Below are 19795 nucleotides of genomic sequence, written 5' to 3'. Positions count from 1 at the left end.
TTTTCTTCCATATGTATAAAACCAAAATGTATGTACGTGTTGAACTGATCACTCGATCATCCTACAGTTATGTCCAAAGGACCCGAGCCGCCCCTCATGTGCACAGATTCGGTGAAATGTGCAAAAATAAATGGAAATAGAGTCCATCAGGTAAAAACAGAGTTTATGCTGTTCTAATGAGACGAGGTTTTGGTTTTGTTCATTAATACTGTTTCTTTTATTTTGTGGACATCGTGTCCGGTAGGAACTGGAACTGATGTTACAGGCAGTTTGTGAGTGTCAGCCAAGAACACTGTGTGATTTTCAGTCCCCTCAGTAATTCATCTTCGGTTAATACTGCATTAAAATCTGGCGTTAATAAGAGGTTGCTGAAGGGCATGCCTTCTTTTAAAAATTAAGTGTTACTGTTAAGTCTGGAGAGATACAGAAACACGTTGCTGTTTGCACATATTTGATAATGAGGTCTGCACAGAAGCTGAAGAAGAGTCCAGGATAATATTCATAATAAAAGCACAGTAACGATCATGTTGGTTTGTGAATGGCCAGGGCAGACGACTTTGCTCATGTCTGAACATACTTTAGTTCAGTATACTCTGGGAAACAGAGCTAATGTTTGAATACGACACTGACCTGTAACGTTCAGGATATTTTACTGTTATGTAGACGAAACGAAAATTGTGAAAATATGTCTCCTTCGAGCCGGATTTGAACCAGCGACCTAAGGATTTCAGCTGTGACGTCTACAGTCCTCCGCTCTACCAACTGAGCTATCGAAGGGACGCTGGTAGACATTGCATCCATGTGTGTGGATTAGCTAACGACCACCGGCTTTCACTGCTCTGCTTACACATGAATTATACTTCTGCGTCAGTCAACGTCATTAGTTACGCCTTAAGGCAGCGGTGTTTCCTTCTTTCCTCCTTCCTTCTGTCGAGATTGTGAAGCGCGTGAGGTTTGGGTTGATGACGTATGTGGTGATATTCGAAGCCACGCGAGCCGGTGTTCTGAGAAACCATCCTACTCTGACAAATCGTCCTACCCATATTATAATTTGACGGTGACTTGTGACTAAACCTAACCCTAACCATAACCTTAAGAAGTATTCCGGATGGGTGAGAGAAAAACAAGTTAAGTTGGGTTTGGTGTTGCGCGCATGCGCCGCGTCTGCGCAGAAACATTGGGTAGGATGTTTTTTGAGGTAGGATGGATTCCCAGAACGCCGGTGTTGTGGCAAAACGTGATCATCTGTTTAAATAAAAAATTCATTTAAATACTCTTTTTCAAGAGCGATCAGACCAGGAGTGCAGGATAAACTGCAACATCTATAACACAAGTTATATAAAGATATTTTTAAGCGTCCAAACGGACCCGGATTAATTATAAAGTAGAACACAGTCATAATTACACTTAGAAAACAGGTTATTTCTCTATTTGTATAACCAGTTTTTAAATCCTGTTGTCTGCAGACTATTTATCAAAAGGATATTAGACACCGGTGTTGTGTCAAAAAGTAATCATCTGACCAAAAGTGATTTCCGGTATTTGCCAAAAAGTGATTATCCGTATTTAAACTGCTGTAAATGATTTGTTGGCCAATAATATGTGAAACGATGTCAACTGCATCCCTCATGAATGATATCAAATCATTTTGAGCCACAAGCAACATTCCTGTGACAAAGTAGAAGATACCATCAGTCTATTTAGCAACACAAGCAAAGATACATTTAAAAAAAGAGGCACAGACAACATTAAAAACTTCCTTAAATATAAAGAAATTTGGGGTGGCTCAAGACTTTTGCACATCTCTGGCTACACCTGATCGACTCTAGACACGTCAGAAACTGTAAATATTAATATTTGCTTATATTTTTGTCAACTATATTAACAGTGAAACTCTACCACTAGGTATTACCTCTAAAACTGTGATTCTACACATGAATTTGACACAAGGGTAGCAGAAATGTGATTTATTGTAGCAAATAACATTGGCTAGATTTCTTCTACAAAATGGCAAGAGCACCAGAAGCATTTAAGGAAGGCTGTAAGAAACGCACTCAGCCAAGCAAGTCAAAGAAAATATCTCAAAACATCTGTTTTCTCCTTCATCTTCCTTCAGTCTTGTTTCCATTGTAGTGGACTTGAACCTTCAAACGAAAGTGAGCATATTGGCTGACGGTGTGCAAATAAGTGTGTAACAAAAGCTTCAGTTGTAGTATGGCAATTCACAAACAAATTTCTCATTTAGATTAAGCAGCCATTCCATCTGTGTTTGCATACACTACAATTCAATGCAACAAACTCAAAAACTGTGCATGATAAACAAAGTAATTAAAAAAAAGGGCTCTATTAAAGTAGGGCAAAGACTAGTGTGAAGAACTAGGGCATATGCAAAAAGGCTTTTATTACACATCCTTTCATTCTTACTGGCTGGAGAGTGCTCTACAGTTGCTCTACATTATTCAGCAGTATTTATTAGCTGCTGCAGTTTTTGTCAAGTATAAAGTTTGTGCTTACCAAGGAATCGCCGCATTAGATGCGCCACATAAAGTCCACCTACATTCTCAGCACAAAAACACCCATTTTTTCCCCCAATACAAACACACAAAATAAATAATTACCCCAATGTGGTCTGTGTCACTGACTCGCCTCGGTGATGAGCAAAGAGCACATTATGAGTTGGGTAAAATTAGTCAAGTTAGCACTGTTTGCACTAGTCTTTGAGTTGCCAAATAACAGAGCCCATCACAAAGTGAGTTCATGCTAAAAAGGTGCCAAGTGAGAAACAGAAAGGCGATGTAACCGTTAATGGATATACGTGGAATACTCTGACTAGGAAAACCAAACACAGTGAGGGAAGCTCTGTCTTAATGTACAACTGCATATTATAGTGATGTTCTTCCATGTTACCTAATGGGAGTCACTGTACTGCAACACTGTATCTAATCAATCTTCACACAAATCTCACATAATTGTGTTTGCTTGCACATTACTGTGTCACCCCTGACTCGTCCAGAGGTACAAACTGGTTTGTATAACTTGGCAAATTCTGCTGTGTTTTGTGTGTAATAACTTAACTGATTGTTTTGCACCTGACAGCTGTAGACTCATAACATGACACAGATAAATAACAAGCAAAGAAAAGAAAAAAAAGAAAAGAAAAAAAAAAAAGAAGTAAAAACGGACAGCAGTTCCAACATCTTTCAAGTCATCTTGCAGCAATACTTTATATATTTAGACATCCGAGTTCAGACTTTACCATCAGGATTTTCAGCCCACCTGCCACTACAGGAAAAAAGAAAAACACAACACAACAAATTACAACAATGTTTATCATTCACAATGATAAATAGCAATCATTGCCATTATGATATGAAATTATCCTCTAGGATAACTAATCACTTCAAAATACAGTCACATTTTAATTAGCTTCAAAACTATTATAAAAGTTCTTTTGCAAATGTCAAAGATTTTTCTAGTTTAATTTTTTTTTTAAAAGCTGACTGGTAAAGTTCAGGCCAGAAAAAAGAAGACAAACACAGACAAGCTCAAAGTGGTGTTTAATGATTTCTAACCCATCTTATGGGTAACTACATGCTGTGCAGCTGTGTTCAGGTTTTGCTTTTCTGCTTTATTACTTGAAGTAAAACAATGGAAACTATGCTGGTGCTGTATGTTTCTGCAGACAGGCCGGAACATAAACACCCCTGTTATCTTCTTCACTGCTGTGGTTTGGATTGACATAAACTCCACGTCGATCCAAAGTTCATATTTCAAATTCCAAATAACTCCCTGCTGTGTTTCAGACATTTTGTGCATGAATTTACTTATGTTAAAACAATAGAAATAAATAAAAACATTCTGCAGCCTAGTGTCCCATTACTTTTTACCCCTTATTGAAGTTGGGCACCATGTGTGAATGTTTTTTATGATGTTACTTGAAGATAAAGTGCATAAGCACACGGTCTAAAGAACAAAAATATATGCAAATACATAATTCAGAACTGTGTTTGATAGTGTGTTGGTCCTGGTGTTATGTTGGCTTGGTTGTGCCACTTTGTGTTTGTAGCTGTTCTGGCCTTGTGTTTTCATATCTCAGTGTTGATTAAAAAGGGCAACTTGTTCTTTTTTTAATCATATGATGTTTCAATTATTAAAGATGAAAAAAAACTTTTTTAATGAGTTAATGAATTCAATTTAATGTAGCCCTAAAAAAAAGACATGCCATAAGGACTTTTAAACCTGAGATGATAAAATACAGGTGTAGCTCATCTATAAGACTTATGATGCACTCACGACAAACTTTTAAATGAGGCTCTGAAGGCACGATGTCTCATTTTGTTGAAATATCTTTACTGAGGAGAGGGGTCAAGGAGAGGTATCGAGCATGTGCAATCCTGTGTCTCTCAATATAATCAAAGCGTTTTTTGATTGCTTTGATTCCCTCTGAGTCATGAGTTTATGTCCCGCCACTGCCACTATCTACAACAGATAGTTCTGTTTTTAACCCACTAAGTTTGAGGATAAACACACAACTGACCTTCAGCCCGCCACCACCACCTGACACAGAGGTGCTCATCGCTTGTTTCTCAGCTTCTTCCTGTTTTTTCCTTTTCCTTTCGACTGCTTCTGGATTTTTAACACCCCTGTATGCCGTCTGGAAAAAAGTGTGGGGTATAATCAAGTGCCAAGATGCAACAGCTTGATAATAAGTGTTTTGTTTTGTCTATATTTTCAACATATACAAACAGTCTCAAAAGCATGCATGTGGGTTTTAATAAATTATTTTACCACAACCTTTCAGGCGCACACAAGGCTTGTTCAACCACAACCAGCGAGGGGGCATTCAACTGCCAAATAAGGCAGTTCAGCTGGAGGTTGAAGCAGCTACTTTCAGCAGTGCTGTGCTGCTCAACTGAGACGACTGTGGGTTGTTAGGGACCAGTGCTTTGACCTGCATCAGAGTGTGAACTGTCACGGTGTCGGAAGACTTAAGGATGAAAACGGTGACTGGGAGCACAAGGTTGTGGTAGTTAAGCCAATCCAGAAGACTCACCTGGCCAGGTAGAATTTTCACCCTGGTCCAGGTCTACTTACCTTGAGAGAACTCTAGCGCGTCTCTTTTTCAAGTGGGTTTTCTGTGCGATAAAAAATACTCACCACACTGTAAACTAACTCCACCTTTAATACTGCACTCAGTTACCAGATTACTGGGTACGTATGTGGTGCCAAAGACACAGTCCAATACATAAATAAATAATACATTTTGTGAAGTTCAGTTTTTGGTGAAACTTTTGTTTGTTTGTTTTTTTACAGAGCTCACTTTAAAGATAGTGACTTTTATTCCTATTTTAATTCTACTACCAAAAAGGCACTTCTAGTGATGTTATAAACAAGCTTCAACAAAAAACAACACAATTCAACTTCACTGCTGATTTAAATGAGTGATGGCAGAGTTCATGTTTGTACTTGTACTGAATAACACACCTCTGCTATAGTGAGCTGCACCCAATAACCTGGTAAATGTACTACACACGTGTAACAATGTTTTAATACTTGAAAAATGGACAATAAGACGCGACTAGTCGTAACTTACCTCTTTTTGCCTCTTTTCGGCGGCTTCAGCTAACTGTTGTCTCCTGGTCTCCTGTTGGAAACATGGGAAACTTGTGAGCTAAAGCTGTCCTCTCTGAGCTAAACATGTTGGGCCTGAAGCATACTTAACATGCCGCTGTTCACACACAGTCAACGCCTCCTCTGCGTTACCTACCAGGGCCCATTTGTGTCCTAATGGTGATTAATCAAGTTCACGTGGGCTCAGCTAATTCCTATACCAATTCGTACTCATTACTAGTATACCGAATTATTGTTAAAGCTGTGTAATAACAATCATATTAACTTAACTTACAGGATCTGGAGTGACCACAACGTCGTCCGCTGCTCCACCAAGGCACGGTAAGCACATCCCCATACTTTAGTTTTTAATTTAGGCAGTAAAAGGCAACGCTGAAAATTAGTTTTCGCTGTTTTCGTGGTGCCTAACTACCAAACTAACTAGATGGCAGGCCCGTTTATAATGCTGGGTGAGAGTTAAGGCAAATATAAAACTAGCAGCAGCAGCTTCTATTCCCAACTACTACTACTGCTGCTGTTGGGTCATCTGGCATAACGTTACCGTTAGCTACGGAACATTAGCATTCTAGCTAGCGGCTACCACTACAAGCCCAGCTGCGTGTCCAAGCCGCATGATAAATTACTCCTCCTCGCACCTCTTGTTTAATCGCCGCGACATTTGGAAAACAGCAGTGTGGAAGTCAGACGCCTCAGTCAAATGCTTTTTTTTTTCCTCCTTTGAGTTTGTTTTGGTCCGAGATCAACTGGCTGACGAGTCAGCCAAAGTATGTTCACTAACGATAGGTTAGTAAACACTGTTTTACTGTTCGCCTCCAATAAAAACAAGAGTAACCATACTGCAATACCACCATGAAAAACACGAAAAAATTACTACTGTTTTTAACAGTTGACAGTACAGTAAGTAGTTGTAGTCTTATTTAGTTTTTACTCTCTGAATAACAATAAGGTGTAGCGGGACTTTGAACATAACTAGCTGACAAGGGGCGGATACTTCGCTTGTAGATAGCTCAGCAGCACCACTTTGTGGCGAAGAGTGGGACGAATCTAATGAGAATGAGAATGAATGAGAAATACTTAATATTCTTTTGTTACAACGACAAGAGTAATGATAATGGTAATAACAATAATAAACCCAATAACTAATTGTTAACTAGCAGATGCATTTCTGCTAGACATATAAACTGTTTTATTCAAGTGATAGCAGGTGGGAGTGGAGTTGAATCTGTTACAGAAGATGCTCTGCTGCTTGTCCAGTAAGGGGTGCCGAGGGCAGTTGAGATTTTCACTGTTGGATAACAGACCTACTCTCCACCACGACTTCAAAAGTGTCCAGTTTGCAGCCAATCATAGACCCAACCTTCCTAATCAGAATATGTAGTCTGTTGGTGTCACCAGCTCCCAGCAGACCACTGCAAAGTACACTGTGCTCACCACAGCTGAGTGACAGAAAGTATCCATCATTTTGCTGCACACTTTGAAGAATCTCAGGAAATTAGAGCTTGCTCATCCCCTCTTTGTATATGGTATCTGTGCTGATCTTCCACTTCAGCCTTGTGTAGATGTGGATGCGCATAATCAAAATAATAACAAAATATAAGACAAAAGTTCTTTCAGATCTACAAACAAGCCTCGTTACTTAGCAGAAATTTTAAAATGTCTTCGGTCACTTATTTTTGGTAGTTATTGTCAGTCAGAATGAGATTCAGAATACTTTATTAATCCCTGGGGAAATTATGTAAATTAGTTATCTAAAACTTGTGAAATCCAATGGTCATCTGGGCATCCGCATGAAGTCCAGTGAAATCTGATAAAGGTTTACTGACTTACACTCAAAAAAGGTATTACAAGCTTTTGTTTCCCTCTGGTAGTTATGCATTTAACATCATCTTTGCTCTTTTGAGAATTTTTACCACAGATTGTAATTCTCTCTGGTAACAAGTGTTTTTGCTGGATATACTCCCCTGTACTAAGATATTATAATAGCAGGATATTATATCCTTTTATTCTCATTCCCACAATGACTCTCGTGGTGTACACATAACTACCTTGCAAGCAGAATTCACCCCCTATAACCTGCACAGTAATGTTGAAATGATCAGATCAACAAAAATGTGAACAAATGTTTAGGGTTCATTATTCCCTATAAATCTTGTTTTGAAGCAAAAATGAATTTAACACAACAAAACTCTAAAAAGTTTTTATTTTAAAAAAATTACCCTTAAAGGAGTGGATAGATTCGTAGTACCTTCTCTTGATACACTTACACTCTAACTTACATAATCTCCCGAGAAACCTTTGTGTGTGAAATGAGTAATGTTCCATAAAGCACTCAATATGCTACAGTCAATAGTCTGAGAGTTTAATGTTGTACCCCTCTTTGTCTGACAACACCTCAAACTCCACCCATTCATCCCTGCTGCAGCGTCCGGGCTATTTCACAGCTTTAAGTGCTGCACTGTGGGACTGACAGGTCCATGAGGCTGCACAGCCTTTGCAGTTTGTGCAAGTTATCATTCAGAAACTTATTGATGGGGGAATTATACTGAAGGTGGGAGCAAATGCAATGGAAGTTAAGGCGTCACAAGCTCTAGGCACCTCCTCAGGTAGGTTCAGCTCACTTCTGAGCAGCTAGCTGTAAAACTAAAGGGTTTAATATTAGCTGACTTGAGAGACTTGATATGATCTGTTATACAACGTTATCTTATTTCACCCAGCTTGCTTATTTAATAGCTTTGCCTTTGGTAACAAACCTGTTTGCTGGATATACTCTCGTGTATATGCTGTTCAATATTCAGCTGTTTTCCCGCTCTTTTGTGTGTGGAATAAACAAACGCTAATATTATGCAGTCATTGCATAACATTGCATGCTGTAGCAGTGCATACTTTTCATAGTGCTTGCAACATGAGCATCTGATGAGAGCATGAATCTTTCATATGTATGAAACATACTGGTAATCTTCCTGATGAACACTGATACTGGTGGGTTCATTTATTAATGAAGCATGATGTTAAATGAATGGCACTTGGAAGTGAAGTTTCATCATGTGGGGGGGGGGGGGGGGGGGGTGTTCTTCATGTCATTTTCTATAAGTTAGGAGTAGAGGAAGTGGCCCTGCTTGTACTTGACTAGAACTGATGCGCCTTCTTGGAGCATGCTAACTTATCAGTGTCATGTCTGCACAGCACTCAGGAAAGCTCATTGTAATCTTGTACTGAAAACCTCAGTGGTAAGCCACAGACTGGTAAAAGTAAAGAAACTTCTTTTCTTTTTTTCCTAGCAAAATCCAACAAACATGTCCAGCGTCATTCAGTTCAATAAGGCGGCTAACTAACGCACGAGTGGAGTGGCTTTTATTAGCTGCTCTAAATCACCTCTGCCACAGGCAATTGGGAAAATGGTAAATACTGTGGTTATCCCATCTGTGCTGAGTGGGCGATGTATGAACAGGGGACAGGCGCTCTTGAGCGGAGGGGGGAGGGCGCGGGGGCCAAATCGTGGCGTGGTGGCGCCGCAGGAAGTGTCATGAAGTGGTCGCAAGTCATCAGGAGTTCAAAGCTGTGAGTGTATTCTGGTCCATTTGGGTCACTTCTCTCTGTGACTGCCTCACATGAAGCAGAGATGTCACAGAAACAGTTTCTGATAGAGAGCGACCCGGGACGTGACAGAGGAACTGTGCCCACGATGCTCCGAGAGTCGCTGCAAAATGTTATCTCTTGCTGAAAACAATGAAATGTAACGAAAACAATACTGCAGAATGACAGAGTGAAGCTGGATGACTTTAACCTGGTACTTCTGTATGAAAAACGAAGCTATAGCTTAAAGAGACAAGAGTGTTCAGGTATATTTGCAACATTTTTTTCCTTTTTTGCTGACAATTTGTATTTTTTCAACTTTCCAGCACTGGACACCTGATTCCTTGCTGACCTTTGTAACATATATCCATCAATTTATATAAAGAAAAACACAAAAATCAGGAACAAACTGATGACCCAACATAGGCAGGTGTTTTCTGAAATCCTCTTCTTCTTTCTTTTTTTTAAAGTAAGGATAATAAAGGCAACAGGAGGTTTCCCCTGTGCCCTCCCTGAAATCTGTTACATGGGGTTCTTTTTGTTCTTTTTGTTATGGCGTTGACAGGCCATGCATACAGACCTGCTGCTTCCTAATGCATTTTTTTAATAAATCTGAAGAAGGCCAGTATATTATTCACTCACTTTGGATTAGAGAAAGAAGCACGCATGTTACAACCATTTATGCGGCCTAAAGTGATTCACACGGACTAATGTAAGCTGTCCAGGCTTATAACAGCTTGGAGTGGCCATCATGTAATGCAAATACCACACAGTAAATTTTCCATACGAGGACATGCACCTCCCTTTAGCTTACATGTGTTAAAATGATAAACACTTAGGCCGTTTTTATTGAATTAACAGCAGGGGAGGATGTGCACCTGACTACACTTAACACGAAAAATTACATTATCAGCTGCTGACGTTGACAAGTTTTAGCTGGCTTGAGTGCGAGCACATTAAGCAGTTAAAAGTCCAGTGTTTCTGGGATTTGTTGTGATTCAGTCATGCTTGTGAGTCCAGCCCTCAGGAAAGTTTGGCTGAAAATAAAACAAAACTCTTAAAAAAAACAATCCAAAATGAGCCAGACACTCAAATTGTTTTTTTTGAACAGGAGCTGTAAGCTTTTAATGGAGTCACTTTTTCCTCGACAGCTCATCGCAGATTCGCGTCTGTTTGAGACGGGGATTTAGTCAGCTTTGAAACGCACTTGTTTAAATAAATAATCAATCTTCCAGGAAGTTTGAGTAGGAAGTTCCCTGCTCATCAATCGATCTACCTAATGTCTCTATAGTTTTTGAAACCTTCAGGACAGCATACTGCTGCACTTAGCACGCACATCTTTAATGGACGCAAGCACATTTTGGCAATATGTTTCTCCCTACTAGTTTTCCAGAGCTTTGATGACCTGGATGTTACAGTTTCTTTGATCATCCCCTCAGAGTGTTATGATCTCTTTAATGGCAGAAAGTTTAACATTTGGCATTTCAGTCACAAACTGTACTCAACATGTCCTCTTACCAAAGTTTACTTTTCTTGTGGGCTTCATTAAAATGAGACATTAAACCTGTGAAGAGTCATTTCTGACATTAAAACTCTTAATGTTACTGAGTCATGTTGTTTGGACTGTGAGCTCAGCACTGAGGCTCTTCCTGTTGGTCTTAATGAGGCTAAATATACACATCTCCCTTCATTACACACACACACACACACACACACACACACACACACACACACACACACACACACACACACACACACACACACACACACACACACACACAGTTGTTATTTTCCATTTTACAATTAAAATGTGGTTAACCTCGGTGTGACCTGTTTAAGGCTATGAATCGTAGCCTCTACATTAACTGATTACAGCAATTATTTCAGTTTAACTTGTTTAAATAGAATAAATAATAATAAGCTGGTTAAATATAGTGTAATGTTTAAGAGGCCTTAAGCCGTTTCGCCTTGGTATTGTGTTCATTATTTCAATTCAACACATTCACACGAAGAAGAGCAAACACTGAGCATAAAGAATTCTAATCAATTAAATTAAGTTTAAAAAAAAAAAATCGTACACTAAAAAGTCACTTAGTGTGCTTTTTCTTATCTACTATATTCAGATATTCAGCATATACTTTCACTATAGTGAACTATGTTTTATTTACTGCTTCTAAAAGCCACATATTTTTTTAAAAAAATAGATAAAATAAAAAAATACAAATAAAGATAAATATTTTTTTTTAAAGTACTCTAACTCTATGCAAGTCTTCTTTTTTCTTTCTTTCTTTTTCTTTTTAGAAAGAGCAAATTTCTGTTAATATTATATCCGCAAATTTTGCTTGTGTTGTCTCCCATTTTTCCCATTTTAAGGATGCTCAAATCAAACATGGTCAAAGTTTCAAATACAGAGGTCAGTGCAGTGTGGACATGAAATAATTCCAGTGAGTCAAAAGTTCAGACTTCGTGGTGCTCTAACAGCTCTGTTTCATATAAGATCAGTCAGAGCACGTATCCTTACTGTGGTCATCTCGGTTACACAGCTGAGGGTGGGAACAGGTCCACCACCTGCTGTTCAAATGTAATGCTGGCAGGAAGAAGAATAAAACTGACTTCAAGGGAGAAATACCTTTTGGTTTCATGAACTGGTGATAAGGGGCTGCACTAAGGCCCATAATGCACTGTGTATCATGCATAGCTACTCTACCAGAGTAGTAAGTAAGAGGAGTCAAGGGTATATAGAGAGAGTGGTAGGCTGCTTCAAAGTTTTGGTGTTAAGGTTTCTAATACAGTCCCACTTAGTTTCCAGATGGGTGGGTTCACAAGAAGAATAGAGGTGTTTGACAATATAAGTGATGTCCTCATTTATACTGTTGAACTCTAGTAGAGGCTAAGATTAAAAATGAGGTGCTAGAAAGGAGAAGTCCCTCTAAGAATCAGTTCTAGCGAGTCGGGGCATGGACACGTCGTCTCTGGAGCTGCTTTTGGCAGAAATCATGTTGGCTTGGCGGTTGGATGAGGTTACAATGTTTTGCTGTGTCAAAAGTAAGCTCCAGCTGTATGCCAGATGAAAATGCATGACAGATGTCGTTTGTTTTGCCAGCCAGTGGATTTAATAATGCTGCTCGTGTATATTTGTGAAAATCCACATTATTTAAAATGCGAGCAGATGAAAAGGGTAACTTACTTATTTTAGTTTGGCTAAAATCTGGTTTTCCAAAGCTGCTTTGAGTGAAAATGATCCCTTAAAAAAGCCTTGATATTAAACATCCGGACATGTCTGTTAGTTTAACTGTTCCACAGTTGAGTTTTGAAAGCCAGAGTGTTTAGTGGTCCCCATTAGTGTCAAGTATCAGAAGACAAAAAGGAATATCACAGACTCATTAATAATGCATGAGTGTAGTCACTTGAGAAGGATAAGTAGAGAGCTGGGCTTCTGTTATCATCAAAAAAATTAACTGATGTGGACATGCAAGCTTCATTTTCCTGTGGACAACTTACACAAGTGATATTATTGTTTGAGCTGGAAACAGCCTTCAGGATGCTAACACTCATTGATTTATGATATTTTCTTTGTTTCACAGGATCATGTCATCAGGAAAACTCTGTGTACCTCCCCCTGCTGGAGAGTCAGGTCTCCAGCTCCTCCAGTGGCATCAGACACCATGCTACTATCAGTCCCACCATCAGCCCATCCTGGAGCAGTTCCCGCTCTGGAGGCACAGACACCGACCAGCAGTCTGGTGAGCCTGCCAGCAGTTCTTGGAAAGCCAAATGTTTACAAACAATCCAAGCACTGCCTCCTGTCGATAAGCATATTTTTCCACATCTAAATTGTGTGTATAAATTTGGGGTTTATGAAATTTGAAGCTGCCTTCCTCGTGTTGCCCATTGAGTGGCTGACTCAGTCAGTCTAGAGCAAGCTCCACACATTTGCGCCAAAACAGAACAAACACCACAAACACCACAAAAAGTGTTTGACCCAAAGTTGAAGCCAATAAAGTCAATATTGTGAGCCCTTATTTTCATCATTTGATATTTTATATAATAAGTTACTGAAAGATCAGTTACTATAATATTTATTTCAATTCAATTTATTATTTATTATTGTATGATTTTATTATTTATTTATTTTATTTATATGGTGCCAAATGACAACAATAGTCACCTCAAGGTGCTTAATATTAGGTAAGGTAAAGACCATATAATAATACAGAGAAACCCCAACATTCAGATGACCCCCTATGAGCAAGCACTTTGGTAACAGAGGGAAAGAAAAACTCCCCTTTAACAGGACGTAACCTCCAGCAGAACCAGGCTCATGGAGGGGCGGCCATCTGCCGCGACCGGTTGGGAGTGAGCTGAAGGGGAAAAGGCAAAAGACATGCTGTGGAAGAGAGCCAGAGATATTAACTAATAATTAAATTTGGAGTGGTATATAAACACATGGTGAGTGAAAAGGTTGAGAGAAGGAGAAATGTTAAGTGCATCATGGGAATCCTCCAGGACCCTATTGCAGCATAACTAAGGGTGGATTCAGGGTCACCCAATCCAGCCCTAACTATGAGCTTTCTCAAAGCGGAAAGTCTAAAGCCTAATCTTAAAGATTAATCAATGAGAATTAAAAATCATTTGTTGTTCAGGCACACATTGGGAGTGGTTGGCTTCACCTCGGTCCAGAGAGGAAAAGTTTTGAGCCTCGAATGAACTTTTAAACTGACTTAATCAGCAGATCTCTCAGTTGCTAAGCCTTATAACAAAACCATCATAGTTAATTTAGCTGAAAGTGTTGATGCCAGAGGTCTTCGCTATTCAGAAAGCCTCTCAAGCAGCTTCTTTGATTCTCCGAATGGCACGCTAATGCAGAGCCTCCCTGAGGGGCAATAATGTGTTGAATACTAGGTAGCTTTGATTGTTTCTGAGTGGCTGTTTCTCACATTTTCTCTGAGTTGAGTATCTATTATTCTATATTACGCCACTGCTATACAGGCTAAATAATGGTCTAACTACAAATCACAGCTCAATAAAAATGTATTGATGTGCCAACTACTGTTACTAACAATTTTTTCCTTATGGCTTTATTGGCATTTCCTCTTTATTATCCACATTTTCTGGCCAGTTACATAAATTTTATGTAATTGGCCAGAAACCAACACTCAGTCACCCAACTGATTATTCCAGACAATTTAGTTATGACACATATTGCTTAAAAATTAAAAACTGCAAATAAAAACTTTTCATTCCAGGGTTTCTGGAGGCCATGGGTACACAGTTCCACTTTTGCCCACACTATGATGCACCTGCTTTATTTAAAAAATGTAAACATTTCATGCAGCTGGCCATTTAATTTCAAGGATTCAAGGGTATCATTCTTTTTGTGTGTATTTGCGCACGAGCTGAGGTTAATAACAGTTAGCCACACTTTCCACAGGGTGGCAGTATATCATTTGTCTAAAATCATCCCTTTGCAGTGCTCCCATCTGACCTACATCCTCGAACTAACAGGCAGGAATGGAAGAGATAGAATTTAAAGTGGGGCTGACCCAGTGATAAGAGCTGCAGTTTTATTTATTAATCACCCCAGTGGAAGAAATGCATTAGCTTGCTAGTTCAATGTCGCGTCGCTGGGGTTGGCACACAGTGCCCTGATACCAGTCTTTAATAAACATCAGAACAGTGGGAGGAGTAAAAGCATGCCGAGCTGCAAGAAAACAGATGGTATTTGCATCTATGACAGATGCCAGGCTTCTTTTCTCAGTAACCCCACAGACGTAGATTGATATACAAAACTAAGGCCAAAGACCAAGATAAAGATTGTGTTATTGTTCCCGAGGCAAACAGTCACCAAATAGCAGCAGTCAGTTCAGTGTCTGCTTGCACAGAAACAGCATGAAACACCCATGAGAGAGCTTTCCCTCTCATGATCCAGATTAGTGGTCTGCTGCTGTAACTCTCTGGGGATGACATTGAAATAAGACCAGTGACCTTGCAGATAAACCTCGATGAACTGGCAGCTTGGTTAATACTACAAAACTGGAGACTTAAAAATAATTTATTTTCTATCCCATAAACTACCTGTATGTTTTACTAATAACCGTGATAATCACGATCCACATTAAATGTGTCATATCTGACATGTTAGGTAATTTCAATTTCATATACATTGAATTTTGTTATACTTCATGGTTAAAATACATAGGATTGCATCATTACTCAAATATTATTATTACTATATCAACTGAATCTATCGTACACTCCCACTTTTAACAACCTGATTGTAAATAATAAAAAATAATCTCCTGATTTGTTCCATTATTATTACTATTATTTTGTGACTCTGACTACAACTGCTAAAGAGACTGAGGATGTAACATTTCACAAAAGCCTTTAAGAATGCCAAAGGAAGAAGGTGGCACCTGTGATAAAAAGGTAACACGTGCAGTCTTTGATTAAATGTACAAAAATTTTTTTTAAATATCATTGTCGTGTTTGCCAGTATATAATGTCAACAAGTTATATTTTAAAAAAAACAAACATGTGTGGTCTTAGTTTAAAGGTTCGGTCCTAAGTTCTTAGAAGGTCTTACAATTCTGTAAATACAACCTCAACACATGACAACAAAGCCAAAATGCAGAAGCAGTGTGTGGAAAAACTAAGCACACCTCATGATTTAGTATCTTGCAGAAACACTGCCTACTTCAATAATTTGAAGTTATTTTCTGTATGACTTTATCAGTCTTGCACATCACAGAGGAGGAGTTTTGACCCACACTTCTTTAAACTTCCTCTTCTTTGAGGTTTTTGTGCATTTCTTTATGCACAGCTCTCTTAGGGTCCCACCACAGTGTTTCAGTCAGCTTAAGTTGAGGACTTTGACTGGGCAATTGCAATACTGTGATTCTTTTCTTTGTTGGCCATTCTGTTGTAGATTTATTGCTGTGTTTGGCATCAATGTCCTGTTGCATGAACCAGTTTAGGCCAAGCTTTAGCTGTCAGACAGATGGTCTCACCTTTGCCTCTAGAATTCTTTGGTATACAGAGGGCTTCATGGTCAACTGAAAGACTCCTTAATGTGCTTAATGTGGCACATCATGGCCAAACATCTCCACTGTGGTGTCATCTCTCCAAAACACATCGTTCCAGAATGTTTCTGGTTTGTTCAAAAGCAACTTTGCAAACCCAACTATCAAAGCATCTGCTTAGATAGAGGTACTCACACTTTGCTGTTTGACTTGCTGTCAATTAACAGTTGCATTTGAATAGTAGCAGTTGCCTGTTACTTACTCTCTTAATTCCTAAAAATGCAGGAACTGCATTTTGCTTTAGTGTTTGTTAAAGAAATAATGGCACAGTGTAATATCTCAGGTATTATTGTTTATCTAATTTTGTATTCACCTTATTTTAAGACCTGCTAAGGACCCAATGAATTTTTTAAATTATACTAAATATGATAGTAATATCCTAGAAATTAGTGCGGTTGCACTTTTTATTTCCCACATAACTGTAATATAACTGTTTAACACTGTCAAAAGCAGTGCAGGTGAAAACAAAAATGTTAATGTGCAGGAGCAGAGAATGATTTCCTGATGAAATATACACTGTTGTGTATTTCACTGCCCAAATCTGCAATAAACAACAAATCTCTCTTTTAAGTGGATTTCTGTTTGTGCAGTGCACGACTATTAGTCCTCCAGTTTTAATAGTCTGCAATCAAACTGCACTGCAGCTACATGGTGCCCTGTTCAGCTTTAGTTTTCATGACTGATGAAACATTTACTGTCATACAAGGGGTCCCCTGCCACTGCAATCTGGGCTCTGTGAGGCCTGTGTGGGCTGAGATATTGACTTTACAGACCTTTTGTCTTTTGCCTTTAGTTATTTTTTTTATTATTATTATTTCTTTTAGTGTTAAAAATTTAAATTGAAGCCTAACTGTAGATGAATGCAGCTTCCCTTAACAACAACTTTACTACATCATTGGTCTTGGATTTTTATGATCATGTGTCCCATGGCTTGAGAAAATTAGAGAGGGAAAGAAAGTATTTTTACATTTTCGTATTTTTCGTTTTGTTATAAAAAGGCTGATTGCAGTGTCTAAAATGTGAATTCAACTTAAAAAGAACAAACAACAACGTCCCCATGATTACATATTTTTATCTGTGATATTTAGGAAGCAGTAGCCTGTACTGCATTATATTTAACTTAATACTGGGTCCACGGCTGTGGGTTTTTTCTGTTTGGATAAGTGCAGCTTTCAGCAGGAGGATAACTGGAGAGCAAATCAAATTTGTCGTCGGTCCATTTGCGATATGCTGTCCGTGGTAATTTCCCGCAGCTTTAGTAAATCAGCACGGAGGAGGACAGGAGGTGGACGCGTCCATCTCAGGACCTCCCCTACCTCCCGTCGCCATGACAACAGCCGTGGATGGTGGCGATAGGGGAGCGGAGGGGGGTGTTGGGGTAGGGTAGGGGGGTGGGAGCTTGCATAGAGGAGACAGGTGTTGCTGGCGTTTGCGCATCGCCAATGAGCTCGTTTGGCAGGATGGGAGCTGAGGGAACACCTACACAACCCCGCCACAGTTTCCCATGTTTTCCGCAGTTTTGCTTTTTTAAATACGGAATTTGATTTGCGCTGGGAACCAACTGAACGCCGCCATGGTGCACCACTCGGGCTCAATCCAGTCCTTCAAGCAGCAGAAAGGTTTGTGGATAACGTGAGGGGAGATTCAAGGTGTCAAGATGTGATTTTCTTTTTTGTTGTTGTTTTTAGACGAGTGTGGCTACTTTTTTTTCTCTTGTTGAACAGTTTGTGTGTGAAGTGGTGCTCGGAGGTAATGGTCTCTCCACTTGGTGTTAGTGTGACGCAGAGTTGGAAGCTTTGCAGCCTCGTCCTCCTGGGAAGAAGCCTGTTTCTGAAACCTGCACTTTTGGTATTTTGTCCGCTACTTTACGTTGCACCGACAGTCTTACCCACGTTTTTATTATATAGGTCCAGCCTAGTTAAATAAAACCGTACAGGTCAAAATGATCAGAAATGTAAAACAATTTGAAAGATCAACAACTTGAAACTTGAAGCACGTTTGGTAGATTTAAGTGGAAAGCTGCGGGTTCTCAGAGAAAACACATTTCTGCGCAGTTCATACAAAAAATAGCTCGGTTTCTAAACTTGTGTTTATATCCATGCTCATATGAATGAGTAGGACAAGAAGGTAATAACCAAACTTAATATTCAGTTGTGCTTTGAAGGGGAAAAATAAATAAAAACCATTATGTTCAGATCTGTTCAGAAACATGCCAGATAGTTTGTGACAAAGTGATATGTTTGTGCCCTGAAACCTGCGAGGAATAGCTTCCTTCGGCGTTTTCTGTCAGTCGTTTTTTTTAATGAAGCTGTTAAAAGTTCCTGTAATGCAGTCAAAATGGAGGGAAAAACTGTCAGATTTAATTTCTCCATGTTGGTGTGCTGTTGGTTGTTTTGCATTTTGGACAGGTACTCTTTTTACACACAGGACAAACTGTTCTGTAAAAGAAAGCTACTTCGTGTCTGCACACTGCTGCAAATCTGTGAGGAAAAAAAAAACACTGCCACATACAACTGCTTCTAAGTGCAGCTTGATTACACTGCTGGGCCAGTATTGATTTTACACCCTAAGTAGGGTTCCTTGGGGGAAATTAGTACTTCTTCAATACTTTGTGGTTCTTGCTGTCTAAATTTAGAAAAACGGTGAAGAAAGATCTTGTTTTTCATGCTGAGCCAGGCTAATAAATGGGGAACAGTTACCTCTTTTGTTATGCGTACCCAGCTGAAGATGGGAAGGTGCATCCCCTGGCTTCTGATGAGACATTGCTGAGCAGCTCAATCTCATGAGTGGGGGATGCCCTGCTGGGAAAGGCTGCTCTTGTTCACCTCTCTGGGTTTATTTTGGATTCTTTGTTTAATCGTGTAAATCGTTCGTCTGTTCAGTTATTATTTCCTTCTGTATTAATGCATCAGAGAAAATCCTACATTTTAAAATTTTATAAGCTCAGAATAATGGCCTCGTGACTTCAGTCAGCGCTCCAGAGGACTATATCAGATTTATGTTAAAGTTTGTAACCCAGAGGACCCACTCAATATTTCAGTGGCTGTTAAGTGCACCATTAAAATAAACGCGAAGGTGGTGAATTTTGGCTCACAAAGACCTGCTAAAGCAAAACTCAGCGATTATATTGCACTTCCTCGAACACAATCAATTGCACCATATGCATTAAAAGGCTTGGAGCTGGAAATGCCGTTTCACCATATGAATCCTTTGAAAAGTTTTAGTAGGGTTCCTGCAGCAAAACCATTATAACTGTGTAGGTAATCACCAAAATCTGAAAATGGATTCTAAAATCATCTGGAAGCTAATGTCAGGTACTTTATCTGGGAGTTTAATTATTATTATTCTCCATATTTCAGTTAAAATGCACACTGCTGAGCTGCAGGTTAGAAATGGATGAAATTTAACAGAAGAGATGTCCTTTTCATCTTGCCTTCAAAAATATCTCACTCGGGTGATATGAACAGCAAAAAAAGCACAGCTACAGTTAGTCTTTGGCAAAAATGACT

At 39.2% G+C, this 19795-nt stretch overlaps 2 protein-coding genes and 1 non-coding gene across 5 annotated transcripts in view; 1 reads left to right on the top strand and 2 right to left on the bottom strand.

Moving 5' to 3' along the window:
- Window positions 1–690: 690 nt before the first annotated feature.
- trnay-gua (transfer RNA tyrosine (anticodon GUA)) lies at window positions 691–777 on the bottom strand. Its single transcript is given in 2 exon segments — window positions 691–726; window positions 741–777. It is a non-coding gene; the product is annotated as a tRNA-Tyr (tRNA).
- A 1183-nt stretch (window positions 778–1960) lies between these two features.
- svip (small VCP interacting protein) lies at window positions 1961–6503 on the bottom strand. Its single transcript, XM_063479512.1, has 5 exons — window positions 6267–6503; window positions 5906–5969; window positions 5594–5644; window positions 4538–4654; window positions 1961–3282 (listed from the first exon to the last, which is right to left on the bottom strand). The coding sequence occupies exons 1-5, from the start codon at window positions 6287–6289 to the stop codon at window positions 3268–3270; spliced, it is 270 nt and encodes an 89-aa protein (XP_063335582.1). The 5' UTR covers window positions 6290–6503; the 3' UTR covers window positions 1961–3267.
- Window positions 6504–17690: 11187 nt separating this feature from the next.
- The window catches only part of ano3 (anoctamin 3), a 39739-nt gene continuing 37634 nt past the window's right edge, over window positions 17691–19795 (top strand). For all 3 annotated transcript variants that reach the window (XM_063479501.1, XM_063479500.1, XM_063479499.1), the window contains exon 1: window positions 17691–17905. In XM_063479501.1, the coding sequence (XP_063335571.1) occupies window positions 17860–17905 (46 nt within the window). In that variant the 5' untranslated portion in view covers window positions 17691–17859. The remainder of the gene's footprint in view (window positions 17906–19795) is intronic.

The sequence above is a fragment of the Pelmatolapia mariae genome, linkage group LG7 (genome assembly GCF_036321145.2).
Source record: "Pelmatolapia mariae isolate MD_Pm_ZW linkage group LG7, Pm_UMD_F_2, whole genome shotgun sequence".
In the NCBI taxonomy this organism is placed as follows: Eukaryota; Metazoa; Chordata; class Actinopteri; order Cichliformes; family Cichlidae; genus Pelmatolapia; species Pelmatolapia mariae.
The sequence above is the reverse complement of the archived record's forward strand: the minus strand, read 5'-3'. Positions and strand labels throughout refer to the sequence as shown.

Coding starts and splice junctions, on each gene's coding strand:
- svip (XM_063479512.1), bottom strand. CDS start 6,289: ATGTCGCGGCGATTAAACAAGAG. Junction 5,970..6,266: donor TCGCGGCGATTAAACAAGAG/GTGCGAGGAGGA, acceptor TAAAAACTAAAG/TATGGGGATGTGCTTACCGT. Junction 5,645..5,905: donor TTGTGGTCACTCCAGATCCT/GTAAGTTAAGTT, acceptor TGTTTCCAACAG/GAGACCAGGAGACAACAGTT.